Source organism: Solea solea, chromosome 19 (genome assembly GCF_958295425.1).
Source record: "Solea solea chromosome 19, fSolSol10.1, whole genome shotgun sequence".
Taxonomy (NCBI): domain Eukaryota; kingdom Metazoa; phylum Chordata; class Actinopteri; order Pleuronectiformes; family Soleidae; genus Solea; species Solea solea.
This window is the reverse complement of record NC_081152.1, coordinates 21,182,833-21,204,942: the sequence shown is the minus strand read 5'-3', so window position 1 is coordinate 21,204,942 and position 22,110 is coordinate 21,182,833. Positions and strand designations below refer to the sequence as shown.

The 22,110-nt window shown below is 40.1% G+C and overlaps 2 protein-coding genes across 4 annotated transcripts; both read left to right on the top strand.

Annotated features, from left to right (window-relative positions):
- The first annotated feature begins 68 nt into the window (after window positions 1-68).
- Window positions 69-6,968, top strand: dcp2 (decapping mRNA 2). Of its 3 annotated transcripts, none has more exons than XM_058616940.1 (11): window positions 69-350; window positions 1,759-1,910; window positions 2,039-2,166; window positions 2,721-2,819; window positions 2,910-3,062; window positions 3,135-3,247; window positions 3,848-3,952; window positions 4,048-4,156; window positions 4,265-4,369; window positions 4,450-4,501; window positions 4,973-6,968. In XM_058616940.1, the coding sequence occupies exons 1-11, from the start codon at window positions 298-300 to the stop codon at window positions 5,068-5,070; spliced, it is 1,167 nt and encodes a 388-aa protein (XP_058472923.1). In that variant the 5' UTR covers window positions 69-297; the 3' UTR covers window positions 5,071-6,968. The 3 variants fall into 3 exon arrangements, with proteins under 3 accessions (XP_058472923.1, XP_058472924.1, XP_058472925.1); XM_058616941.1 differs by having other exon boundaries at window positions 70-350; window positions 4,265-4,363; XM_058616942.1 differs by having other exon boundaries at window positions 80-350; window positions 4,265-4,354.
- A 575-nt stretch (window positions 6,969-7,543) lies between these two features.
- ghrb (growth hormone receptor b) lies at window positions 7,544-21,781 on the top strand. Its single transcript, XM_058616939.1, has 9 exons — window positions 7,544-7,809; window positions 9,707-9,791; window positions 16,327-16,468; window positions 16,862-17,040; window positions 17,464-17,642; window positions 18,385-18,529; window positions 18,653-18,743; window positions 18,912-18,981; window positions 19,214-21,781. Exons 2-9 carry the CDS (start codon window positions 9,716-9,718, stop codon window positions 20,036-20,038), a joined length of 1,707 nt encoding a protein of 568 aa, XP_058472922.1. The 5' UTR covers window positions 7,544-7,809; window positions 9,707-9,715; the 3' UTR covers window positions 20,039-21,781.
- The last annotated feature ends 329 nt before the right edge of the window (window positions 21,782-22,110 follow it).

Below are 22,110 nucleotides of genomic sequence, written 5' to 3'. Positions count from 1 at the left end.
AAGACATTTATTTTTCAACATGACATTCACGTCATGTTGTGTCTGTAAGTTGATAAAAATAATACGAATCAAAGACGATCGAGTGTTTGAAAAAAGCTGAATTCTCCCATTCCTTCCATGTGACGTGAACGCAGCACGAGTCGCAAACACGAAGACGAACGAAGCAGCGATGAGCTGATGTTAGCTCGTGTTAGCGCAGTCGTTACACCATGTAACCGTGAGGATGATGTGAAGATTATCGCTGAAATGCGGGTGTAAGTTCCCCGGTATATTGCCCCCCCTCCGTTTTCGACCAACATGGAAACAAAAAGACTGGAAATACCGTCCGACATGCTGGACGACCTCTGCAGGTAACGACGATAGCGAAACTCTTTTACCGCCACTTCACTGCGCACTCTTAAAAACAACAACTTTGCGTTAACTAAGGGGAAGTTTAAGTGCCGATGTGAGTTTATTTAGGTGATTACTTTAACTTAGCTGCTGTTAAACTGAGTCTGTTATTGTTGTTGTTAGCTTAGCTGCTGTGACGAATGTCTTGGGTTGTTGTTAGCACAATTGCTAGGGATTGTTGTTAGCTTAGCTGCAAGTGGACCGTAATGTAGTAGTAGTCGTTGTTGTTAGCTTAGCTTAGCATAGCATGACAAACGTTAGCTTAGCTGCCGATATACTGTCTGTTGTAGGTCGCTGTTGTCGGCGTCCGATTCCGCAGTTAAGGGGAAAGTTAAGAGGAACTTAACTTGCTCCTCTGATCAGCATATCATCATCATCATCATCCATTTATTTCACAATTTACTGCTTTCATTGTGCATTTTAGGCATCTGAAGTAATTAGTTGTATTTGTCATATTGGAAAAATAAATTCTGAAAAAAGACAGATGGATGGATAGGTCACATTAGACCAGGTCCAGATCAAAAACCTTTATATCTAGAGTTGTCAAATCTGGACTGATTGTCCCAGTGAGGCTGTAGATTCTTGCTGCTATTAAAGCAAGAAAGACATAATAAGACAGAAACCTTAACAATATCATAGAGAGAAGAGGAAACCCAACAGAGAAAAAAACTGATGGAACCAAAGATGTGCAGCATCTGCCTAGACCGCTTAGGGTTAAATGAAAAATGGGGGGACAGGAGCGTTGGTGAGGTAGAGACAGGAGCAGATATACAGTATAATAGTTGTATGAAGTTGTAGGTTTTAGACAGGGACGTTTTGAATCAGTTATGGCGTGTTTATAGAACTACAATGTCATTTATACACACAGTAGTAGACGTTGCTGTTAGCTTACCTGCTCATGAACTGTCTTAACTCTTTTAGATACGTGTCCATGTTTGTTTGTCGTTGTTAGTCTGGCTGCTGTCTGAAAGTGTCAGAGATTATCGTTGCTGTTGTTCTCTTGGTTGTGGGTAAACTACGCCTGTGGCTTTTGTTGTTAGTGTTAGTCTTGTGATAAATGATGTTGGTCGTTATTTGTTGTTGTGAGCTCAACTGAGTTATTTTGGTTTGTGACAAAAAAGAAGAAATTGGTGAACATCATCATTTCAACACTGATTTTATGGACCAAACAAGTAGTGGATTAATTGAGAAAATAGTTAACAGATTAATCAATTATGAAATATTATTATTTGCTGTCATTTGTAGTTTTCTTTCACCCACAGACTCTGGTTTTTAGAGAAACTGACTTATCTGAACCTTTTCTGGCTCACACGTTTGTCCTAACATGTAAATCCAGTCCTGATTCTCTTCTTCTCGTTCTCCCTCCAGTCGCTTCATCCTGCACATTCCCAGTGAGGAGCGAGACAACGCCATCCGGGTGTGCTTCCAGATTGAGCTGGCTCACTGGTTCTACCTGGACTTCTGCATGCAGAACAATCCCGGAGCTCCACACTGTGGGATACGAGACTTCGCCAAAGCTGATATCCTTCGATGTGAACACTGTTGTCACTGTAGCTGCTACTGTCCAGCACTAACCCCAGCTCCTCCTCCTCCTCCTCCTTCAAGCTTCTTCTTGTTTAGTTATTATTTTTCCTTGACGGATATAAACTTTTCCATCACTGTCCGTTTCTGTTGCCTCATGGAGAAGATGTGCAGAAAGTCCTGGAACAGTGGAAGGAGTACAAGATGGGTGTACCGACGTACGGCGCGATCATTCTGGACGAATCGTTGGAGAACGTGAGTGTGCTGCAGCCAAATCTGATTCTGACGCGGACATTCAAGAAAACAACATGGAATTTATTCGTATTGTGTCGTTGTTAATCTCAGTGCTTGAGTTTTTATAATATTAGAGAGGAAGATAATGTTAAGGAGACTAAATAACTAAAAAAAACAAACAAAAAAAACATTTGGATGAAAAAAAAAAGTTTTACTGACTTTTTAGTGACACAATTAACAACAATGTGGCAAATATCATCTGGATATGTGATCAACTGGATCACATATTTGGAAATATTAGAGAAACCTAAATATCATTTCACTGCTTCAAGCACATGCTATAAAGAGAGACATCTGTCACCAATGTCATGTGATCTCGACCTATGACCAGGGGCTTATTTATTTTGAGATAAACACCGGAAAAAAACAAAACATAAGCGTATATCAGACTAGTGTTTTTGTCCACCGACCAAAATTAATCAGTTTTTAATGATTTCTTTGTTTAATGGAGCAAAGAAAACCGAGAATATTCACATTGAAGAAGAAAATCGGTGTAAACTGTCTTTCCTCGTCAGGCGCTCCTGGTTCAGGGTTACCTCGCCAAGTCAGGCTGGGGTTTCCCAAAGGGAAAAGTCAACGAGGACGAAGCTCCCCACGACTGTGCCGTGCGCGAGGTGAGCGACACATTCCTTCACCCTTTCACCATGTCACCTTTGACCCCAAATGAACGCAGCAATTTTGAGAAACACGCGCGTGTCTTGCAGGTGATGGAGGAGACGGGCTTCGACATTAAGAATCGCATCGGCAAAGATGTTTACATCGAGCAGAAGATCACCGACCAGGTGGTGAGACTCTACATCATACCCAGAGTGTCCAAGGACACCAAGTTCAACCCCAAAACCAGGAAGGAGATCAGGGTAAGAGCTAATTTCGTTTTCTTTGGGTTTTTTGTTTGTTGCTGTTTCAAATGTCTCACGACTCTCTCGCAGAACATCGAATGGTTCCCGATCGAGAAGCTGCCGTGTCACAGGAACGACATGACGCCAAAGTCTAAACTTGGACTCGCCCCCAACAGGTTTTTCATGGCCATTCCATTCATAAGGTGAGTGTGCGTGCTCGACAAACCTGTTTGTTTACGAACATTTCTAGGAAACAACTACCTTTTGTCATGTTCTTTTTTTCAACGTCATATTTCATACAAAAACGTGTTCATTATTTTTTTTGGAACCGGAGAAATATTTTTGTTTGCCAAGCTTCATTTTGAATCAGTTTTAAGCGACAAATGTTTTTTTGCCATTTTATTAAAATATTTTTATAATATTATACAAATAATTGTCGCAATTTGTGCGTATGTATTTGTTTGTATTTAATGTTTTTAAAAAATAATTTTTATGTCATTTACGTGTAATTGTAGCATTACATGTGAATTTCTCTGTGAGATGAATAAAGTATCGTTAACATTTTTGTCGATGTTAGTCTAACGTTTGTTTCCATAACCCTTCAGACGATCAATATTGACTGATCTATTGATTATTTGGGCCTTCAAAGTTTCAGACAAAACACAAACACATTCACGTTTAATTAGCAAATTAAAGCTAACTAGTTAATTTAGTCGTCTGTTAGTTAAGAACATCGTCGTCATTTCCAGAGTTTGGTTCTGCAGTCGTTGACGTTACACACTTCCTGCTTCCTGTCCGTTCAGGCCACTGCGGGAGTGGATCAGTAAGCTGAAAGGCGAGTCCACGGACAGCGACGAGGACGTCGTGAACACCAGCATCACTCCAGGAAAACCCTCCGACAACACTCGGTATGAAACGATTCAAACACGCAAGCATATACAGGAAACTTCATTATTTACTTACTCACTGAAAACCTTTGTCTCTGTTGGTCTCGATCCTTCAGATCAAAATCTCGTCGGCTCACTGGTACAGAAGTGTTTTTTGGGAACGGTTGGACGAAAAACACGCAGCAGAAATCCGTGGCTCAGCTGAGTCAAAACGAGCCGAACCAGGTGAGAAAACAACGGCGTTCACACCGTTCACCATCGTTCAGGAGCTCAGACAGACAGACAGACAGACAGACGTCGACTCACCTGCTTCTGCTCTTTTTCACTCTGTAGCACTCGATCTCGAGGAGCAACGGGAAAAAGAGTCAGGACTCGCCGTACGTGAAGAAAGGAGCCAACGACGGAGGAGGAAACAACCTGCAGGTGAAAAATGTATTAGTGAGTACAAATCTGTGACAAGTTAAAAAAACAACAACAATTCTCTCTCTAACCCGCACTGTCTGTGCTAATCTCTGCAGAAGGACGATAAGAGATTCCAGCCCAGAAAACTGCAAGACAGTTTCGACAGAGGTGACACTTTGTGTTTCTGTGAAGGTTTTCTGCTTTGTTTTGCTCCATTTAATCTATAATATAATCTGTACAGATTATATGAGGGACACACTTAAACACGTTTTTAAAGAAAGTAAAAGAAAACCACATGAATTCTGAGATTAAAGTCAGAATTTTGAGATTAAATGGAGTTAAACAATTCTATTCTGAGATTCATTACAGAATTCTGAGATTGAAGTGATTTAACGAGATTAAAGATCAGAATTCATGCTGCTTTATTATTTTTTCTTACATGTGGCCCTGATGCTAGAATCAGTAGAAGCGCCCCCTAGTGGTTAACTGCTACTGCCTGGATTTCAAGTTTCAAACCATAAAACCACGCCCATTTTCATGAGGGCACAGATTATCTTCCTTAGATTAAAGTCTCAGTGAACATCGTCTATGAAAAGAAAACACGCTAACGTTTCCATTTTTCTCTCCTCGCACTCGCAGATGTTTCTCCGAGGGACTGCGATCAGCTCTCCTCTTCCAAGGCGTTTCTCAACTTCAGATTCGACAGAGACGCCATCATGAAGTGTTTCGACTACTGACACGACGACCACGTGCGCCGCGTTTTTTTTGTCCCAAGCAATGACGGCAACATCAAACCGGAGCCTTTGATTGGCAAAAAACTGTCCACGCTGTCGTCGTCAGACATGAAAGGATAAACCATTAAAAAAACGCAAGCGGGAACATCGGATTGATTTTGTTTATATTCGAAAAGTCAAAAATATTCGCAATCCTGTTCTGGCTACGTACGTTGGGATTTTGCTGCGGTGCAGAAAATCGTTTTCAGCCACGTTTGTGTGACCAGCGTAACGCGAAAAGTAAAGTCGTGTTCGGATTAAATTTTCGTTAGTGCTAACATTACGGTGGTGATCCGGAAGACACAGATCTGCTTTTAAATCAAGCGTTAAGCATTGTTTTCGGTGGATTTATCCGATCAAATGTGTTTGGGTTTTTTTTCTACCAAAATAAGATTTTAAATCTCTCGTACACAAAAAAGTAACAATAATCTGATTTTAATAATCCGATCAGCAGCCACAGTCGTCCGTGTGTCTTTGCTGTTATTTTTGCCGTAACGTGACTTAAACAAACGTCCTACTGATTTATTTCCGTTAATCTTCACTTCTGTTCCATCGCTTTCTTTAGGTTTAACGTCCATGGTTCTCGCACAAGTTCTCACGTTGCGTTCTTCGCGGCTCTTTAGGTTAAAACACAGAAGAAGAAAAACACGGAGTTATGAAACCAGGATGGAGGAAAAAGACTGTGAACATTACGCCTTTTTTTAAGAAGTTCAAAGGTTCAACTTTGTTCTTAAACTTGTTCGGACTCTGGACGCGAACTCTTCTCCTTCGATGTTTGTCCTTTTTTTTATCGGTTCTTCGTGTTGTCCTTTAGCTTCTGTGTTGTTTCGACTGTGAATTTAAGTAAAGTCTGTCCTGTTTTTTTCACTGTGTTGTTGACATGAAACTTTATTCCACGAACAAAAGTTTTTATCTTTGGGAGAAGATATGCGAAGAATTGATTGTATCGTTGACAGTTGTACAATTATTTTTTATCTGGGATAATGTGCGATATTATCACCCATCAACGATAAAAACAAAAAGCACGCACAAAAAGCTGTGTCCCTCACCAACACACAGTTTTAGTGATTAACTCTGAAGTACCACAAGGGGGAGCTGCATCTCTCCACTCGGAAGTGAACCCGTGATACGTAACGATTTTATTTACGACTGTTGTGACATGTTTTTCTAATTAAACGACTTTTGGTAACAATTTTAGTTAGCGCAAGTCATTTTTTGTAATATTTTTGTTCCCAAACATTTTAAGGAAACTGATTTGGTCTCGTTATTAATGTCTTTTTGTATTGTTTTTTTTGTAATATTTAGCTTCTTTGTTCATGTACATATTTTTTTTGTCACATTTCCAAACACTTTTAGGGAACACAACAATTTTTGTCACTTTTTTTGGTAACATCACAGTTTTAAAAAATATTTTTTGGTAACCAAATAACATTTTCGTTAAAAAATTTTTTTTAACATTTATCTTTTAATTAATATAAATAATGGATCATTTTTTATGAAATTTTACAACTTGACATGTTTTTGGAGTTAAACTAAAGCAAGTCATTTTGATGACAAACCTGTTTTTACAAACATTTTTAGGAAACAAATTTTTTGTCACGTCTTTTCATAAAAAAAAATTTGTAACAGGAGAAATATTATTTTTTGCCATTTTTTAAAAATGTTTGTTACATTTCCGAACATTTTTAGTGAACGCAACTATTTCTGTCACTTTTTTTGGTAACATCACAAAAAAAAAACTGGTTAACCAAATGAAATGTATTTTTTTTGGGGTGTATTTTTTTGGAAACTGTTGTGACTGTTTTTGAAAAAAAGTTATTTTTGTAACATGACAAACCCGAAGAACATTTTTAGGAAACAACTATTTTTTGTCACGTTTTCTTTTTTCAACGTCACATTTTATTAAAAGAATGTGTTATTTTTAAGTAACCGGAGAATTTTGCCATTTTATTAAAATATTTTAGCAATGTTAAACATATTTGTCGCTACAATAAGAATTTTTTGGAACTTCACTTTTTTGCAGTTTCTTCTGTTTGTAAGTCAGTTATTTTTTTGATAAACGTGGTGTTTTTTTTTTTTTAAAGCATTTTAAGGTCACATGCTTTCTTAATGATGGAATTTCCGTGTAATTGTAGCGTTACAAAATTCCATCAAAGTTTTTTTTGACTGGTCTGTTGATTATTTGCCCCTTAAAAGTTTCAAAAATGGAGAAAAAAAAACGATGAAAAACAAACACATTCACGAACAAACAAGTTAGTCGTCCGTTTTTTAACCAATTACTTAATTGTCGCAGCTTTTACGCATTAGTAATGAAAAATTACTGACATATAAACATGTAACGTATTTAAAGTATTTTTATAAGCTGTAAATAGTATGTTTGTTTTTATGGCAGTAAAACTATAAAATGTTTGTTTCTGAAAATATTTTCCTGCTGTTGATGTCTGTGTGTGATCTGCTGGCTGTTTTTCAGCGGTGTCACCAGCAGGTGGCGCCCTCCTCCCTGTCTTCAGTGCAGCGAGGTCCAGCTGTTGTGAAACAGCTGCACACGTCAGGTTTCTTCGACAGTAAACACATTCCTGGCTGCAGCTCGGGAGGTTTTTCCTGTGCTGGGGGTTTACGATCAGACGCTTTTCTCTCAGCGAGTGAAGACGCAGAGAAGACACGTGAGGACACACACTGAGGACACACGGTGAGGACACAGCGGTGAGTTTTCTTCAGGTTTATTTTCCCTCTCCTGTCCCTGTGGCTGTAACTCACTCACTCGTCTTTGCTCTGCTCTCGTTGACGTTGTTTATTATTTAGGATCTCTTCCTGTTTCTCTGTCAATAATCTGAAGAAAAAACTGTGAGGACAAATATATGTGTAAAATAACTATTTTTTACAATAGATTTGATTATTTTGAGTGTTTTTTATTTTCATCTTAAAGCTGATTATTTTCTTCAAAATCGTTTCGGGATTTCGTGACACTTTTTATAGACCTAACAGCTGCTTGTTCAATCGAGAAAATATAACAATATTAAAATAATAAAGCTAGTCTCTATGAGAGAATATTGCTAGACAATAAATTAAGGAGAGATTAAAATGACACATAAAAAAGAAATACATGTGCAACATTTTATAAAAGTGCATTTAAGTCACTCTTATACATATGTTTTATACATAGATAAGTCTTTATTTGTGTACATTAAATCAGCACCTATTTCTGTCGTTATTTTTCCAATAAACGTAATTAACTGACGACACAGTGTGTAGATTTAACAAATAACAAACAAAAATGTCTGCTGTAACGTACGTGTTTGTTGATCACAGTACATTATAGGGCTGTGTGTGTGTGTGTGTGTGTGTGTGATGCCGTATCACATACTGTGCCTTTAAATGACAACGTCATAAAGGGTTAAACATGTAAAAAATGTAAATTTAAACGTGTGACAAACATCAGAGCAGAAAAACATTTGAACAGTTTGTACTGGTTTCACTAAAAACACAGCGTGTTTTTCATTTACCAGAAAAGTCCTGGATTTAAGTGAAAAAAGACTAAATCAGTGGACAGTGGTGTCCTCAGTGTCCTCAGTGTCCTCAGCTCTGGGGTTCATGACCCTGACTGTGTCCCCGTCTCGTCCTGCACCTGCTTATCTAAACACAGCGAGTGTTATTTGCAGCTGTAGTTTAGTCTGTTAGTGTCTGGAGTTTCTTATCGGTGAGAGACAAACGGACAGGACAGACGGAGGCGGAGCTGCAGACGTGGGAACCCACACACACACGCACATGTGTAGGACAATGCGTTGCCGTGGTGATCTGCGTTCAGGCGCACATTTCATGTTACGTGTTTGTGTTTGTAGCAAATGTTGACGTTTTGCTAAAGAAAAAGTACAACGGTGCGTTCCATTTACGTCGGAACTTGGACACAAACGTATGTCAGGCTAGCCTTTGTTAGCTAAACTAGTCGCTAACAACGTTATACGTGGTATTTTGCTCACAAAAACATTGTAGCAACACTTGAAGAAATTGCAAAAATTGAAACGATTCTACATGTACGACTGATTTACCGTGAAACAGAGACAGAAAATGCGATTAACAGTAAAAACGAGCGATTAACGGGAGCAGAGTGGCAGCCATCTTGAAATCCTATGTCGGAAACTCCGACTAGGAACTCGGAAATTCTGACAAAAAAAACAGCGATACAAATCCCTGGTGCAACGATAGCTTGTGTTAGCTCTTAGCGTAACTGTTAGCCAAGAAAACCTTACTTTTTATAACTCAACTATATTACTCGCTAGCTGTTGAGTTTGAACAAAGTTCCTAAAGTGAGACCCTCGCCTAAAAAGTATCAAAAAATAAGAAAAACAATAAACGTGTTTAAAAGAGGTCAAAAAGAAAATGTTTAAAATAATTTCATGAGATTTAAGATGAAATTAGAAGATGAAAAACAAGTGTCGGACCTCAGAGGTGGGCGGAGTCATCTGCTCCTTGTGTTTTATTGATTCAAGCGGGAAAAGTGTTCTGTTTGTGTCGGTGTGGGAGTGTCAGTGGGCGGGGCCTGGGCTTCGCTGTGAGTGCAGTGCAGTGAGAAACTCACATTCTCCACATGTTTCCTTCACAGCTCAGCAACATGATCTCCTCCTCCTCCTGCTCGTTCTTGTCCTTCTTCTTCACTGCTTTAATCCTGGAATCGTCTTCACAGGAAGGTACGTGAGGTTTTAATCCTAAAATGGATAATTGTTCATGTCTTTTTTGACCTATTGTTGCAGATTATGTTGATTTGAAATGGTTTGGAATGAGAAAAACGTGCACATGGAGCATGTTCTCGCAGATAAATGTTATTTGTTCAGTAGAAAACAGCAAATAATGTTTAACATGTTGCACAACAGCAGACAGCTCTCCAGAGCCGAGCCGAGCAGAGCAGAGCGGCCAACACTTTTCTAGTCAAGTGGCTTCCCAGGAATTCTGGAGAGCCACTCCACTGCTGAACAATGACACGCTGTTCACACACACACACACACTCTCACACGCACACACACACACACACACACAGCCCCTCCTTTAGAAAACGACACACAGCAGCGGCAGTGAAGTGTTTGCACACACGTACGTGTGCTTTCGTTAAACATTAAACTCATGCTCCGTCTGTGTTACGTAACAGTCAGGAAAGGTGGTAGACCTGGACCAGGACCAGGACCAGGACGTGTTCCTGTTTCATTCCCTGATTTATTCACAACAAGACTTTTGTTCCCAGGCGAGTTTTCTCACCTGCAGCAAAAACAGAAAGGAAACAAACAAACGAAAGACAAAAGCTTGTTCGTCCCATTAATTACAGACAGATTGTTTTCACACAGACTCGGCAGCATGTTTGCCAACTTCAAGTTCATTATAACAAATTATAGTTATTGTAATTTTAATGAGGAAAAAAAGCTTTTAAAGTTTGTTTTATGTCCAAAACGGTCACAAAATTATACAAAACGTATACAAATCACATTTGTTTTCTTTTTATTGCTCTTTAAATCTTCTTAAATCATTTTATGTATATATTTAATTCTTCTCTGTTTGTATTTCACCTCTTACATCCTTCTCTATTCATGGTTATATTAGATTCAACTTAATTATCTGCAATCTAATGATGTTTGGCGTCTAATCCCACTGTATACAAACAACTAATAATGAGATAATAGAAAAGTGCAAACATTTAAATGTGTTTACATATATTATGTATATATGAGCTCAGTAACCAGGGACAACAGAACATAAAAAGAGATTAGCCGCGTAACAAACAGATAATTAAATAAAATCTACGTCAGTTTAAGAACATGTTCACGTCTCTATCTCACTGTGAGACAGACTTTTCCAACAGGAAACTGAAGTCTGTAAACCACTCACTCTCCCACACCAAACCCCATAGACAAAATCAGTGATTTAAACTCGCAGGGACACAGGAGCTGCTGGTCCTCTGCTTCCTCGTGTGGTCACTTTGTGTCACTGAGGTCAATCTGAACTATGCTGAATTCTACAAACTAAGACATTTGAATTTAGTGATGGAGGCAGCAGTGAATCAACAGCTCCTGTGTGTGTGATGTTAAAATCACTGATTTTCTCTATGGGCTTTGGTGTGGGAGAGTGAGTGCTTTACAAGGCAACACAAACTTAATTTTCCAGTCAGAAACGTTGTCTCACAGTGAAATAAACCAGGTTACAAAATCATAGAGTGAAGCTAGTGTAGATATAATTGTCCTTGTGTGTCTGTTGTCCCTGGTTACAGTGAGTGTTTTTACTGAGCTCGCTCTGGCCTGTACATGTGAGCTTTAAGTACCTCTTCAAAAAAACATAGCAGCCCTTTAATCTGCTCAGAGGGGAAGGAGTCGTATTTTCACTCTTCACTACAAAACTCTTGGTGTTTTTTTTTCTCACAAAAAAAACAAAATCTTGTCATATTAGAAAAAAGTTACCAATATATTACAAAAGTTTCCTAATTTTTTTAATAATGTTACAAAATAATAACATTTTGACATGTTACAAAAACATCTGACAAAAAAGCAAATTGTCACGACATGTTCTAAAAACATGTCAATGTTCCAAAATCCCTCCCTACCCAAAATGTTTATAGAATTCTGAAGCTACAAAAAATGTGTTGTCAATATGACATGTTACAAAAGCATGTTAACGTCACAGAAATATGAAAAAGTAGAAGTTTAGCATAATCCTGTAATGTTAAAAAACTATACCATATAGAAAAAATTTATGAAATCATGACGTTAACATTTTTTTCAAAAGTTATTCGTAAAAGTTTGTATCTTAAGGTGTTACAAAAACAATACATTTTTTTAATAATTTTTTGTAATTTTATAATAATGAAAAATGTTCTTGATATAAAAACAAGATGTTGCTAAAAAATTACGAAATCCTGTAATGTTACAAAAACGTGACTAATGTAACAAAATCTGTTATTGAAAATTGAAAAAAAAAATCAGAATCACAATGTTAAAAAAAAGGGTCGCTAACAAAATGATTTGTTAAAGTTTTGTAAAATGTGTTATCTTAAAGTGCTACGGGGGAAAAAAATTAAAAATGTTCTTGATTTAGATTCAAGAAAAAAAAAAAAGATAAGATATTGCTAACGTTACAGAAGTTTTGTGTGAAATCCCCTAATGTTACAAAAATCATTATTGAAAAATTTTATGAAATCATGATGTTCCAAAAATGTTTTGCTAACATCACAGACATTATTCGTTGACGTTTTGTAAAATGCTGTAATTTTCCAAAAATTATATTTTTGGAAAATTTGTAACACCTTAAAGTGTTACATAATTATGTTGCAATTTTTAATTTTTTTTAAAATGCTGTAATTAGTGTATATATAATATATATAATAGTGTAATTTTTACTTAATATAAAAAAGAACGTTAACGTTGCTAACATTACAAAAATCTACGTGTTATTGAAAAACATTTCTGAAAAAGGCGCCAATGTCACAAAAATAATTAGTTACACAGTAGTTGCTGTAATTTTTACGTAAATAAAATTTTTTCTTGATCTAAAAAACAGGATTAGTAAATGAGATTTCTCTTAGCGTTCACTCGTCATTCCTCGCAAAATAAAGGTGTAATGCAACAGTTTTTTTAGCTGTTGTTGTGTGAGTGCAGCAGAATAATCAGTGGAGGGAAAACGCCGTGGCTTTTTGCCAGAGAAGGAAACGAGAGGATGAAGCGTTTCCTCCTAAGAGCTCAGTGATTGATGTGTGAACGTCTGTAAATAACCACCAGCCTCTGTGTGTGCGCACAGGAAAACACATTAAAGCAGGGGTCACCAACCTTTTTGAGACCGAGAGCTACCTGAAGGTTAGAGAATAATATGGAGGGCTACCATATTAACATTTTATGCAGTTTACCATTTAAATGATAAATATTATGCATTCAATTGCATACACATTAATTCCAGTGCTTACTCCTAATGATTATCACAGTTTTTATAAACAATATCAAGGACATTTTACTCAGTGATCATATGGATACATACAAGTGAGGTGAAGTGAAATGAGCCCGCGGGCACCTCGTTGGCTGCTCGCGGGCTACCAGGTGCCCGCGGGCACCACGTTGGTGACCACTGCATTAAAGGCAGCTTCCCACACACACAGAGTTTATTATTATTATTATTATTATTATCATTATTATTATTATTATCGTTGTCGTTTGTAGAGGAATCAGCTGAACATTTGAGTTTGTTCTTTGAAGGAAATGAAGTGGAACAGCTACTTCCTGTTGCCTTTATGGAAAAACCCAGGCCACCATGTTTCCTGACCAAACTAAAAATAGATCTGTGATGTAATTGTCATCATTTATTGTTTTATTGTTTGTTTTTAGGCTCTTATGTTTCCATATTTTATTAATCCCTAATGTGCAGCACTTTGTTGTTTGGATAATTGGAAAAATACGCTTTGTGAGCGGTTAGATATTAAATATAAAGTTAAATATTCTCGATTATTTAAATAATAAAAATATGTCCCAAGATGACTGAAGATTCTCGGCTCCGCTCGTCTACATGCCGAGGGGAAGGCCGTGTCGGCAGCATGTGAGTGGGTATGAAAGATGAGTGATAGAAAATGTGCTGTATGTAAGTGTGAGTGAATGGGTGAACTGTAGTGTACAGCAGCTCTGAGTGGTCATCAAGACTAGAAAAGCGCGATATAAATACAAACCAAATACAAACCGTAAGTGTTTATAATATGCAACGAGAGAAAAAGAAATGCCAAAGTGATTGTTAGGTTTGGTGAACTCGTCCCCTCCGAGTTCATGGTGTTCCAGTTAAGAAATTGGAAAAAAATGTAGGCAAACGTCGCCGTGGCAACACATTTACAGATAAAAAGTCAGTTGCTGTCGCTAAATACACCAGACAGAGATTAACGTAATGTTTTCAGGTATTTTTAAGTCTTTTTAATTGATCTGCAGTTACAGTACAGTAGCCTTTGTAAGGGTTTATTCTGTTTTATACGTTTATAATGGTATTCATTATTGACATGGTTTGGGTGGCCTTAGATTGAGCCTTTTATGTCTGCGTTAAGCAGGAGGTCTTACTTTATTTAATCAGGCAAAGTCTCATTGAGAGTAAACTCAGAGACACCTGGTTCAGTATCAGCTCAGGAACCTCGTCAGAGCAGGTACTGAAAACCACGTACTGTCACTGATGGAAGTGCCATAAAACAGGCTGCACACATTCTGAGCACCGAGTACAAATGGAACGCAGCAGAAGTCGACCATATGAAAATACAGTAGTTTGTATTAATGGACGTTAGCGTGTGTGTGTGTGTGTCTCCACCTCCACGTCCACCACTCACATGTTTACTCTCACAGGTCGTGAACTCGGCGGCAGCTGCCAAGCAAACACGGCCACACTCACTCTGATGCACGCGCTCTGTCATTTAAAAAGAAAAAATATCGATGTTACTTATTCCTCCGTTTTCGTTTCATCACCTCACTCGCTCACTCACTCACTCACTCACTCACTCGTCACATCTCTGGTTTACTATGTTCCCCGTGAGTCACAAACATACTTTGCATAACTGGGAGTCAAATTGATTTTTCCTTTAATCGTGAGCTCAGCTCAGTTCTGAGCAGTGTCTATGGTAAACAGGTTATTTTTATCCCGCTCTAACTGCAGCAGCTAAAGAGGGTCAGAGGTACCGTCACTCTCTCTCTCTCTCTCTCTCTCTCTCGCTCGCTCACTCGTCCCGACACTTCTCAGTATTGTCCACGGGCCTGAGGTTCTTTTCCTCTTGTTGTTTTCTCTCCTCAGAAAACAATCAGCGAGTTATTAAAACCTCCCACAGCTGTTTTTATTTAAAGGGACAGTTCATTCACACCAAAGCTGCAACACTAAAGCTGCGGTACGCAACATTAAAGCTGCGGTACACAACATTAAAGCTACGGTACACAATATTAAAGCTGCGGTACACAACATTAAAGCTACGGTACACAATATTAAAGCTGCAGTACGCAACATTAAAGCTGCGGTATGCAACATTAAAGTTACGGTACGCAACATTAAAGCTGCGGTACGCAACACCAAATGCTGTACGCAACATTAAAGCTGCAACACCAAATGCGGTACGCAACACTAAAGCTGCGGTACGCAACATTAAAGCTGCGGTACGCAACATTAAAGCTACGGTACACAATATTAAAGCTGTGGTACGCAACACTAAAGCTGCAGTACGCAACATTAAAGCTGCGGTACGCAACACTAAAGCTGCAGTACGCAACATTAAAGCTGCGGTACGCAACACCAAATGCTGTACGCAACACTAAAGCTGCAGTACGCAACATTAAAGCTGCAACACCAAATGCGGTATGCAACACTAAAGCTACGGTACGCAATACTAATGCTGTGGTACGCAATACTAAAGCTGTGGTACACAACACGCGCAACACTAAAGCTGCAGTACACTACATTAAAGCTGCAACACCACATGCGGTACGCAACACCAAAGCTGCGGTACGCAACACTAAAGCTGTGATACACAACACACGCAACACCAAAGCTGCAGTACGCAACACTAAAGCTGCGGTACACAACACCAAAGCCACGGTCCGCAACACCGTAGTTGCGGTACACAACACCATAGCTGTGGTACGCAACACTAAAGCCACGGTACGCAACACTAAAGCTGCGGTACACAACACCAAGGCTGCGGTACGCAAAATTAAAGCTGCGGTACGTCTTCTTTTTATGTACGACGTGCGTATAATGGTGCGTTCCAGTTGAAGTCGGGATTGACAACAAAACACAGAATAATGTCTCGATATCGATACGTTTTACAAACCGAATAAACGAGACTTTAACGTCCGTGTCTATGGGAAAAATTCAAGCTTTAAAGTTCTCACATAAATTGAAAATGTAAAATCTGGGATTTAAAAAAACACTGACGTAGAGAATTGAAGCTGTTGCAATTTGTGGTTCAGGGAAAACAAATCTGTGGCTCGGTGACAGGTCGTCCCTGTGAACTCTGCTGCTGCAGCTTTCTGTTGAACAGGAGCTAAAGGATTTCCAGGAAAAGAAAATGCTGATGTTTGCCCTGCGGCTGAGCTGCAGTTAAATTACACGTGTTATCATGTTCCTCGCTGGCAACATGAGTCACAAACATCTGCGGCCGAGAAAAGAGAGTTCAAGAAAAACATCTTTGTCGGATCAAAACTGATCCAGTGATGTGACACTATTTATTGTCTCTGTCCCTCACAGCAGCAGATGTCCCCCAGAGACAGCCCCACCTCACTGGCTGCGTCTCCACCAACATGGAGACGTTCCGCTGCACGTGGAACGTCGGCTCTTTCCGCAACTTGTCCGAGCCTGGAAGACTGCGCTTGTTCTTCTACAACAAAAAGTGAGAAGGGGAAATAACTCAGTGCTTTCTGTGTTTTCCAGGAAAATAACACTTTGAAGGCTTTGCTTTAACAATGTGCAGAAAAGAGGGTGCAGTTCTGGAAGATAATCATGCTGCAACTGTCCATGTACTGTGTTCCCATCATGGTCAGGCCTCGGTAGCGTACCATTTAACTCCCAAGAGTTAGGGTGCCAAAGAATGGAACTGCTGGGGCTGACTATTTTGGTACCATTAAGGGGACTGGGTACTCCTGAACCAGGTGCCCAGTCTCCTTTACTCATTGTTAATTGGACGCTCTAAAATTGACCGTGCCAATCATCCACTCTGGCGCCCCCATAGTTTCCTGTTTCCTCTGGTGTTTTTCTGGACATGTGTCCCTCTGTGTCCTCGCAGACCTCCGCTCACGTCCCCTAAAGAGTGGAGCGAGTGTCCCCACTACAGCGCCGAGCGGCCGAACGAGTGCTTCTTCAACGAGAACCACACGTCCATCTGGACGTTGTACAGCGTCCAGCTCCGCTCCGGAGACGGCAACGTCCTCTACGACGAGACGTTCTTCTTCGTCCAAGACATCGGTGAGTTTGCTGCGACTGTTCTGGTTGAGGGTTTTTTTTATTATTATTATTGTTTTTATGAACAGCAATGTATTTGTACAAGTTATAAATACTTATTAATTACTTATATATACATATATATAATCATTCAGTTTCCTTTGCACATTAATTTATGTTTAACTAATATAAATAATCAATTTAGGATAACAAATCCCGTTCCTGTGAATGCGATGTATTTCTTAGGAACGTCGTTTAAAGTTTGGCACGTTCACTTGGATTCAGAGATGAAGTCGTTAGATTTTTGGCAGAACACGGTCTCTGTGAACGGGTTATTTTTAAAAGAATCTTTTCAATCCTTGAGAGACGAGGAACTCTGGGACTCCTGTGAACGTGGTTCGTCAGGAACACCATAAAGACAATCCTGTCAAACTTATGTGTCCACAGTGCAACCGGATCCACCGGTGGACCTGCAGTGGATGCTGCTGAACGCGAGCGTGACCGGAACGTTCTACGACATCATGCTGAGCTGGGAGCCGCCGGAGTCGGCAGACGTGGGGACGGGATGGATGACGCTGCAGTACGAGGTCCACTACCGCGACCTCAACTCTGACCAATGGGCGGCAGTGAGTCCTCTTTTATTTTGGTTTTATTCTGCTAAATTAGAGGCTTCGTTATTTACAGCACACTTTTATTTGCTCAGAGTTAAAATTGTGTGGTAATTTAAATGAAGAAGGTGTAGATTAAGAGTTGTTATGTGCTGATTTGTTGGTTCCTCTTTCTGTCATTGATTTTGACAAATGTTCAACTATTTTTATTTTTCAAGAAGAAAATTGCGTTTTTACAAAAATGTTTGACTTGGTGACTGAATTGGTCACAAAAGTGAACTGAGGACAAACATGGACACCAGTCCCCGAGACGCGTTAAAGACGTCCTCTGATCTGCAGGTTTCACAGTATTTTTAGACTAATCAGCATCTTTAACTAATGTTCAGTGGATTCATGGACTGTGAATTGGCCTAAATCTTAATAAGACTATTACATTTTATAGTAAACAAACAGAATGCTAATCCAAACCTTAGAAAACATTGATGTATGTTGACAAGACAACTTAAATATAGTGAATAAAGAATTGTTTTTGTTTGTAGGTAAACTTTAAAATATGGCTGCCACTAACGATTCTTTTCATAATCGACTCGTCTGTAAAATATCGATGAATCGTTTGGTCCAGAAAAGGTTCAACCTGCAACTGATGATGTTTTTTCTAATCTCTAAATTATTCTTTTAATGATTTCTTGCGTGCGTGTGCGTGCATGTGTGTGTGCGTGCTGTTTTTCATGTTTGAACATTAGTGTTTGTGTCCTCACAGCTGGACCTTGTGAAGAGCACACAGAGATCTCTGTTTGGTTTCCAAACCAACATCAAGTACGAGGTGCGTGTTCGGTGTCGGATGCTCAGCGCAGAACACTTTGGAGAATTCAGCAGCTCTGTGTTCGTCCACATCCCGTCCAAAGGTGAACTGTCATTAAACCTTTTAAAGAAGCACATTTTATGTATTTTTGACCAAAGGACGTTTAGGCTTTTGTGACTCTTTATATTATTTAATTTAATTACATGAGTGTGTCTTTTCCTCTCAGGGTCAAGTTTCCCAGTGTTGGGTTTGCTCATCTTTGGGGCCTTGTGTTTTGTTGCCATCCTGATGTTAGTTGTGATTGCACAGCAGGAAAAGTGAGTATTTATACAGTGTACATATATATACAGTATTTACAGTATATAAAAACACCATGTTTTTTTCTGTGAAGCTTTGAAAAGCTTGTTCTTATTTGCTGCTCAGTGTGTATCTGCAGGTTTATTTACTTACTAATGATAGTTTTTACCTATTTTTTGCTTCCTCAGGTTGATGTTACTTCTCTTGCCTCCTGTTCCTGGACCTAAGATTAGAGGAATTGATCCTGAGCTCCTGAAGGTAATTGTTGTTATTCATCATCTACATCATAAGATGGTTGACTAGAGACGTCAAATATTCCAGGACACTGTTGTTATGGTCCTGCTCCGGCCAATCAGAAGTCAGTCTCAGTACTTGTGATGTCTCGGGCTGTTTCTGATGACCTAATTTTTCCTGGTTTGAATGTTTCTCAGAGTTTATAACTCGACCACCACCAGCTGACTACATCCTGTTTTCTTCTTCTACTCCACAGAAGGGAAAGCTGAGGGAGCTGACGTCCATCTTGGGTGCCCCTCCCAACCTGAGGCCGGAGCTGTACAACAGTGACCCCTGGGTGGAGTTCATCGATCTGGACATTGAGGAGCAGAGTGACCGACTCACCGAACTGGACACGGACTGCCTCATGGACCGCTCCCCGTCCACCAACTGCTCGCCGCTCTCCCTCGGCTTCAGAGACGACGACTCGGGGCGAGCCAGCTGCTGCGACCCGGACCTCCACGTCGACTCGGAAGTGTCACCGTTTCACCCTCTCATTCTGAACCAAACCCTCAGCAGGGACCCGTCGTGCCCGGAGGCGTCTGAGTCACACTTCCCAGTCCAGAACCCTGCTGCTCAAGCTCCGGGCAGGGAGGCTTTGTACACCCAGGTGAGCGAGGTACGGTCGTCTGGCAAGGTTCTGCTCTCACCTGAGGACCAGTCCGAGGTGGAGAAACCGACCAGCAAAGACTCTGAGGCAGAGAAGCTGAAGGAAAAGAGAGATTTACAGCAGCTGCTGGTGGAGAATACAGACCACAGAGGTTACACATCAGAGCTCAACGTGGCGAAAATGTGCCCACGGTTATCCACGGACAACCCGAGCAGAACCTGCCAGACTTCACCGTCGCCTCACAACGACTCATATTCCACCATCACGTCCGTCTCTGCTCCCGTCTACACGGTCGTTGAGGGCGTCGACCGAGAGAACAGCCTCGTGCTGACACCAAACTCGACCCCTGCCGTGCAGCTGATAATCCCAAAGGACGTGCCCACACCAGGCGGATATCTGACCCCTGACCTTATAGGAAGCGTCACACCGTAGATCGAGTCCACCCCCCACAAGCCCTCCCTCTGTGACGGGGCTGTGGAAAAAAAGTTGCAGTTGTTGAAAGGAAACAAAAGGGAAATGAGATGAGAACAGAACAATGACATCATTAATTTCTGGCCATAATAATCCCCCAACAATCCAGAAACCTCAACCGACCAGGGTCTGATCAGAGTGATGTGATCACATGCAAACATCGTTAAAGCACAGCTATGCAGGATTAACAGCTTCACAGTCATTGTGATGGTTCAATGTCTTGTTGCGAGGACACTGCCCCCTACTGTCTATCAGCAGAAGAGCAGCCTTGCAAGATCAGGGCGCTGACCTGGAGTCCTCACAATCAGGAGAAACACAAATTTCTTCTACACACACTCTAGCCACGTACTGTCTATAAGATCAAAGCAGTGATAGCGGGAAAAAACTGTTGTTGGAGGAAGAGGAAACGACTGTCTGACAGAGCGAGGGAGGGAGGGAGGGAAGGAAGGAGGGAGGGGCCACATGCCAGTTTTTTAAGAATGGCAAGAACACGGGAGTGTGAAAAGCGGATGCAGACTGGCATGGACATACATGGCTCCACGGGTTGTGTTTGCCAGCTCTGTCGAAAACAAATACACACCATTGAGTTTGGATGGTGTTGTACAGATGAAAACTACAGATGAACCAGTGAGTCCTGAATGGGTTCTTGAGTTGATCACAAAAACCACGCATGGAGGTGGTTTGAGGACACGTGTGAACTCGTCATCTGTCCTCAGGGTGCATTTAGAGGCCGCCTCCTCGCCTGACGTCCTCTGATTTGTTGCAGTTTCACAGTATTTTTACACTAATCAGCACCCGTACTGTTTTCTTGTCTTCTTCAGTGTTAACGACGATGAACATGCAATTTATTTGTCTTCTAATGGTTTAAATCCTAATTGATGTTACAGCAGATCGAGCAGAGCTTTCTCTCACACTGCTCTTTCCGAGTAAGTCCAAGTCAGACTAAATATTGTACTCTACAATTAGCACTGCTGACATACAGTAAGTGCTAATGCTAGTGCTGCTAACAGCATATTAACTACTACTCTAGACCAAACGTCAGGACAGCATGACTCAGCATTTTCATACTCTGGTGATATGAAAGGATTATTTTTGTTGACGTATTTAGCAGACGGGACTAAATCTGCTATTCATCACTTTTGCTATTTCTGAATATTTTCCACACCATTTTAATCAAACAATTTTCAACAGAGACAAACAGGAAGTAGGCTTGTCAAGCGGAAAAGGGCATTTCTGGCATGTGTTATCAGGACGTCACGTCCAACATTTGATGGTCATCATTGACCTGAATTCTGTCAGCGTTTTATTGCCCAGCTCTTAATGGAACTCAAGCCCGCTGACTAAAGGTCAGAGGAGTCACTCGTAAAAGTTTCCTTTCATTTTTCTGTCATGTTTTCATTCGTCCTGAGGCTTCGGCGACATACGGAAATGTCTTTTAACTAATACGTTAGCCATTGCTTAGTTAATAATCGGTCTTTAGCAAAATATGTTGTTGTAAATAAGGAGAAGGGAAATGTGTATATAGAGCTTATTGTCAAATACAAACGATTCTTCAGCCAGATTTGGTTTTTTTACGCATGGACTGATCGGATTTTGGTTTCCATTCTAGCTCACGGTGTTTTATAACAGTCAGGGTTCATCCGTGTTGAATTTGACATTTATTACATTTGACTGTCTTAATAAATAACTTTGACTTTTTGCCCATTTTTTTTCTGTCATGTTTCTGTTTCCAAAGAACAGCAAAGACGACACGTGTGACTGGACTTAAAGTAAAAGTACAGGAGCTTCATATCTAGTAAAAATAGTTCTGGATATCCAACAATAAAATGAATGGAAGTGAAATTAAAATGAAATCTGTTATGTGTCACATCACTAAGTTCCATTTACATCGGAAGTTTGAACTTGGAGCGACGTCACCCCTGCGTTCCAGGTGAGAAGTGGGAAACGCAAAGATATCTCAGCGAGCCATTGTTAGCAATACACAGTCGATTACAGCACTTTAGGTGTTGTTTTAGGCACACAAACAGCACAGC

Excerpts from the sequence above, each read along its gene's own strand:
- dcp2 (XM_058616940.1), top strand. The coding sequence starts at position 298 with ATGGAAACAAAAAGACTGGAAATACCGTCCGACATGCTGGACGACCTC. Across the intron at positions 4,157-4,264 it reads GTCAAAACGAGCCGAACCAG|CACTCGATCTCGAGGAGCAA; the intron begins GTGAGAAAACAA and ends TTCACTCTGTAG. Across the intron at positions 4,370-4,449 it reads TGCAGGTGAAAAATGTATTA|AAGGACGATAAGAGATTCCA; the intron begins GTGAGTACAAAT and ends TAATCTCTGCAG.
- ghrb (XM_058616939.1), top strand. The coding sequence starts at position 9,716 with ATGATCTCCTCCTCCTCCTGCTCGTTCTTGTCCTTCTTCTTCACTGCT. Across the intron at positions 17,041-17,463 it reads CTTCTTCGTCCAAGACATCG|TGCAACCGGATCCACCGGTG; the intron begins GTGAGTTTGCTG and ends ATGTGTCCACAG. Across the intron at positions 18,530-18,652 it reads CGTCCACATCCCGTCCAAAG|GGTCAAGTTTCCCAGTGTTG; the intron begins GTGAACTGTCAT and ends TTTTCCTCTCAG.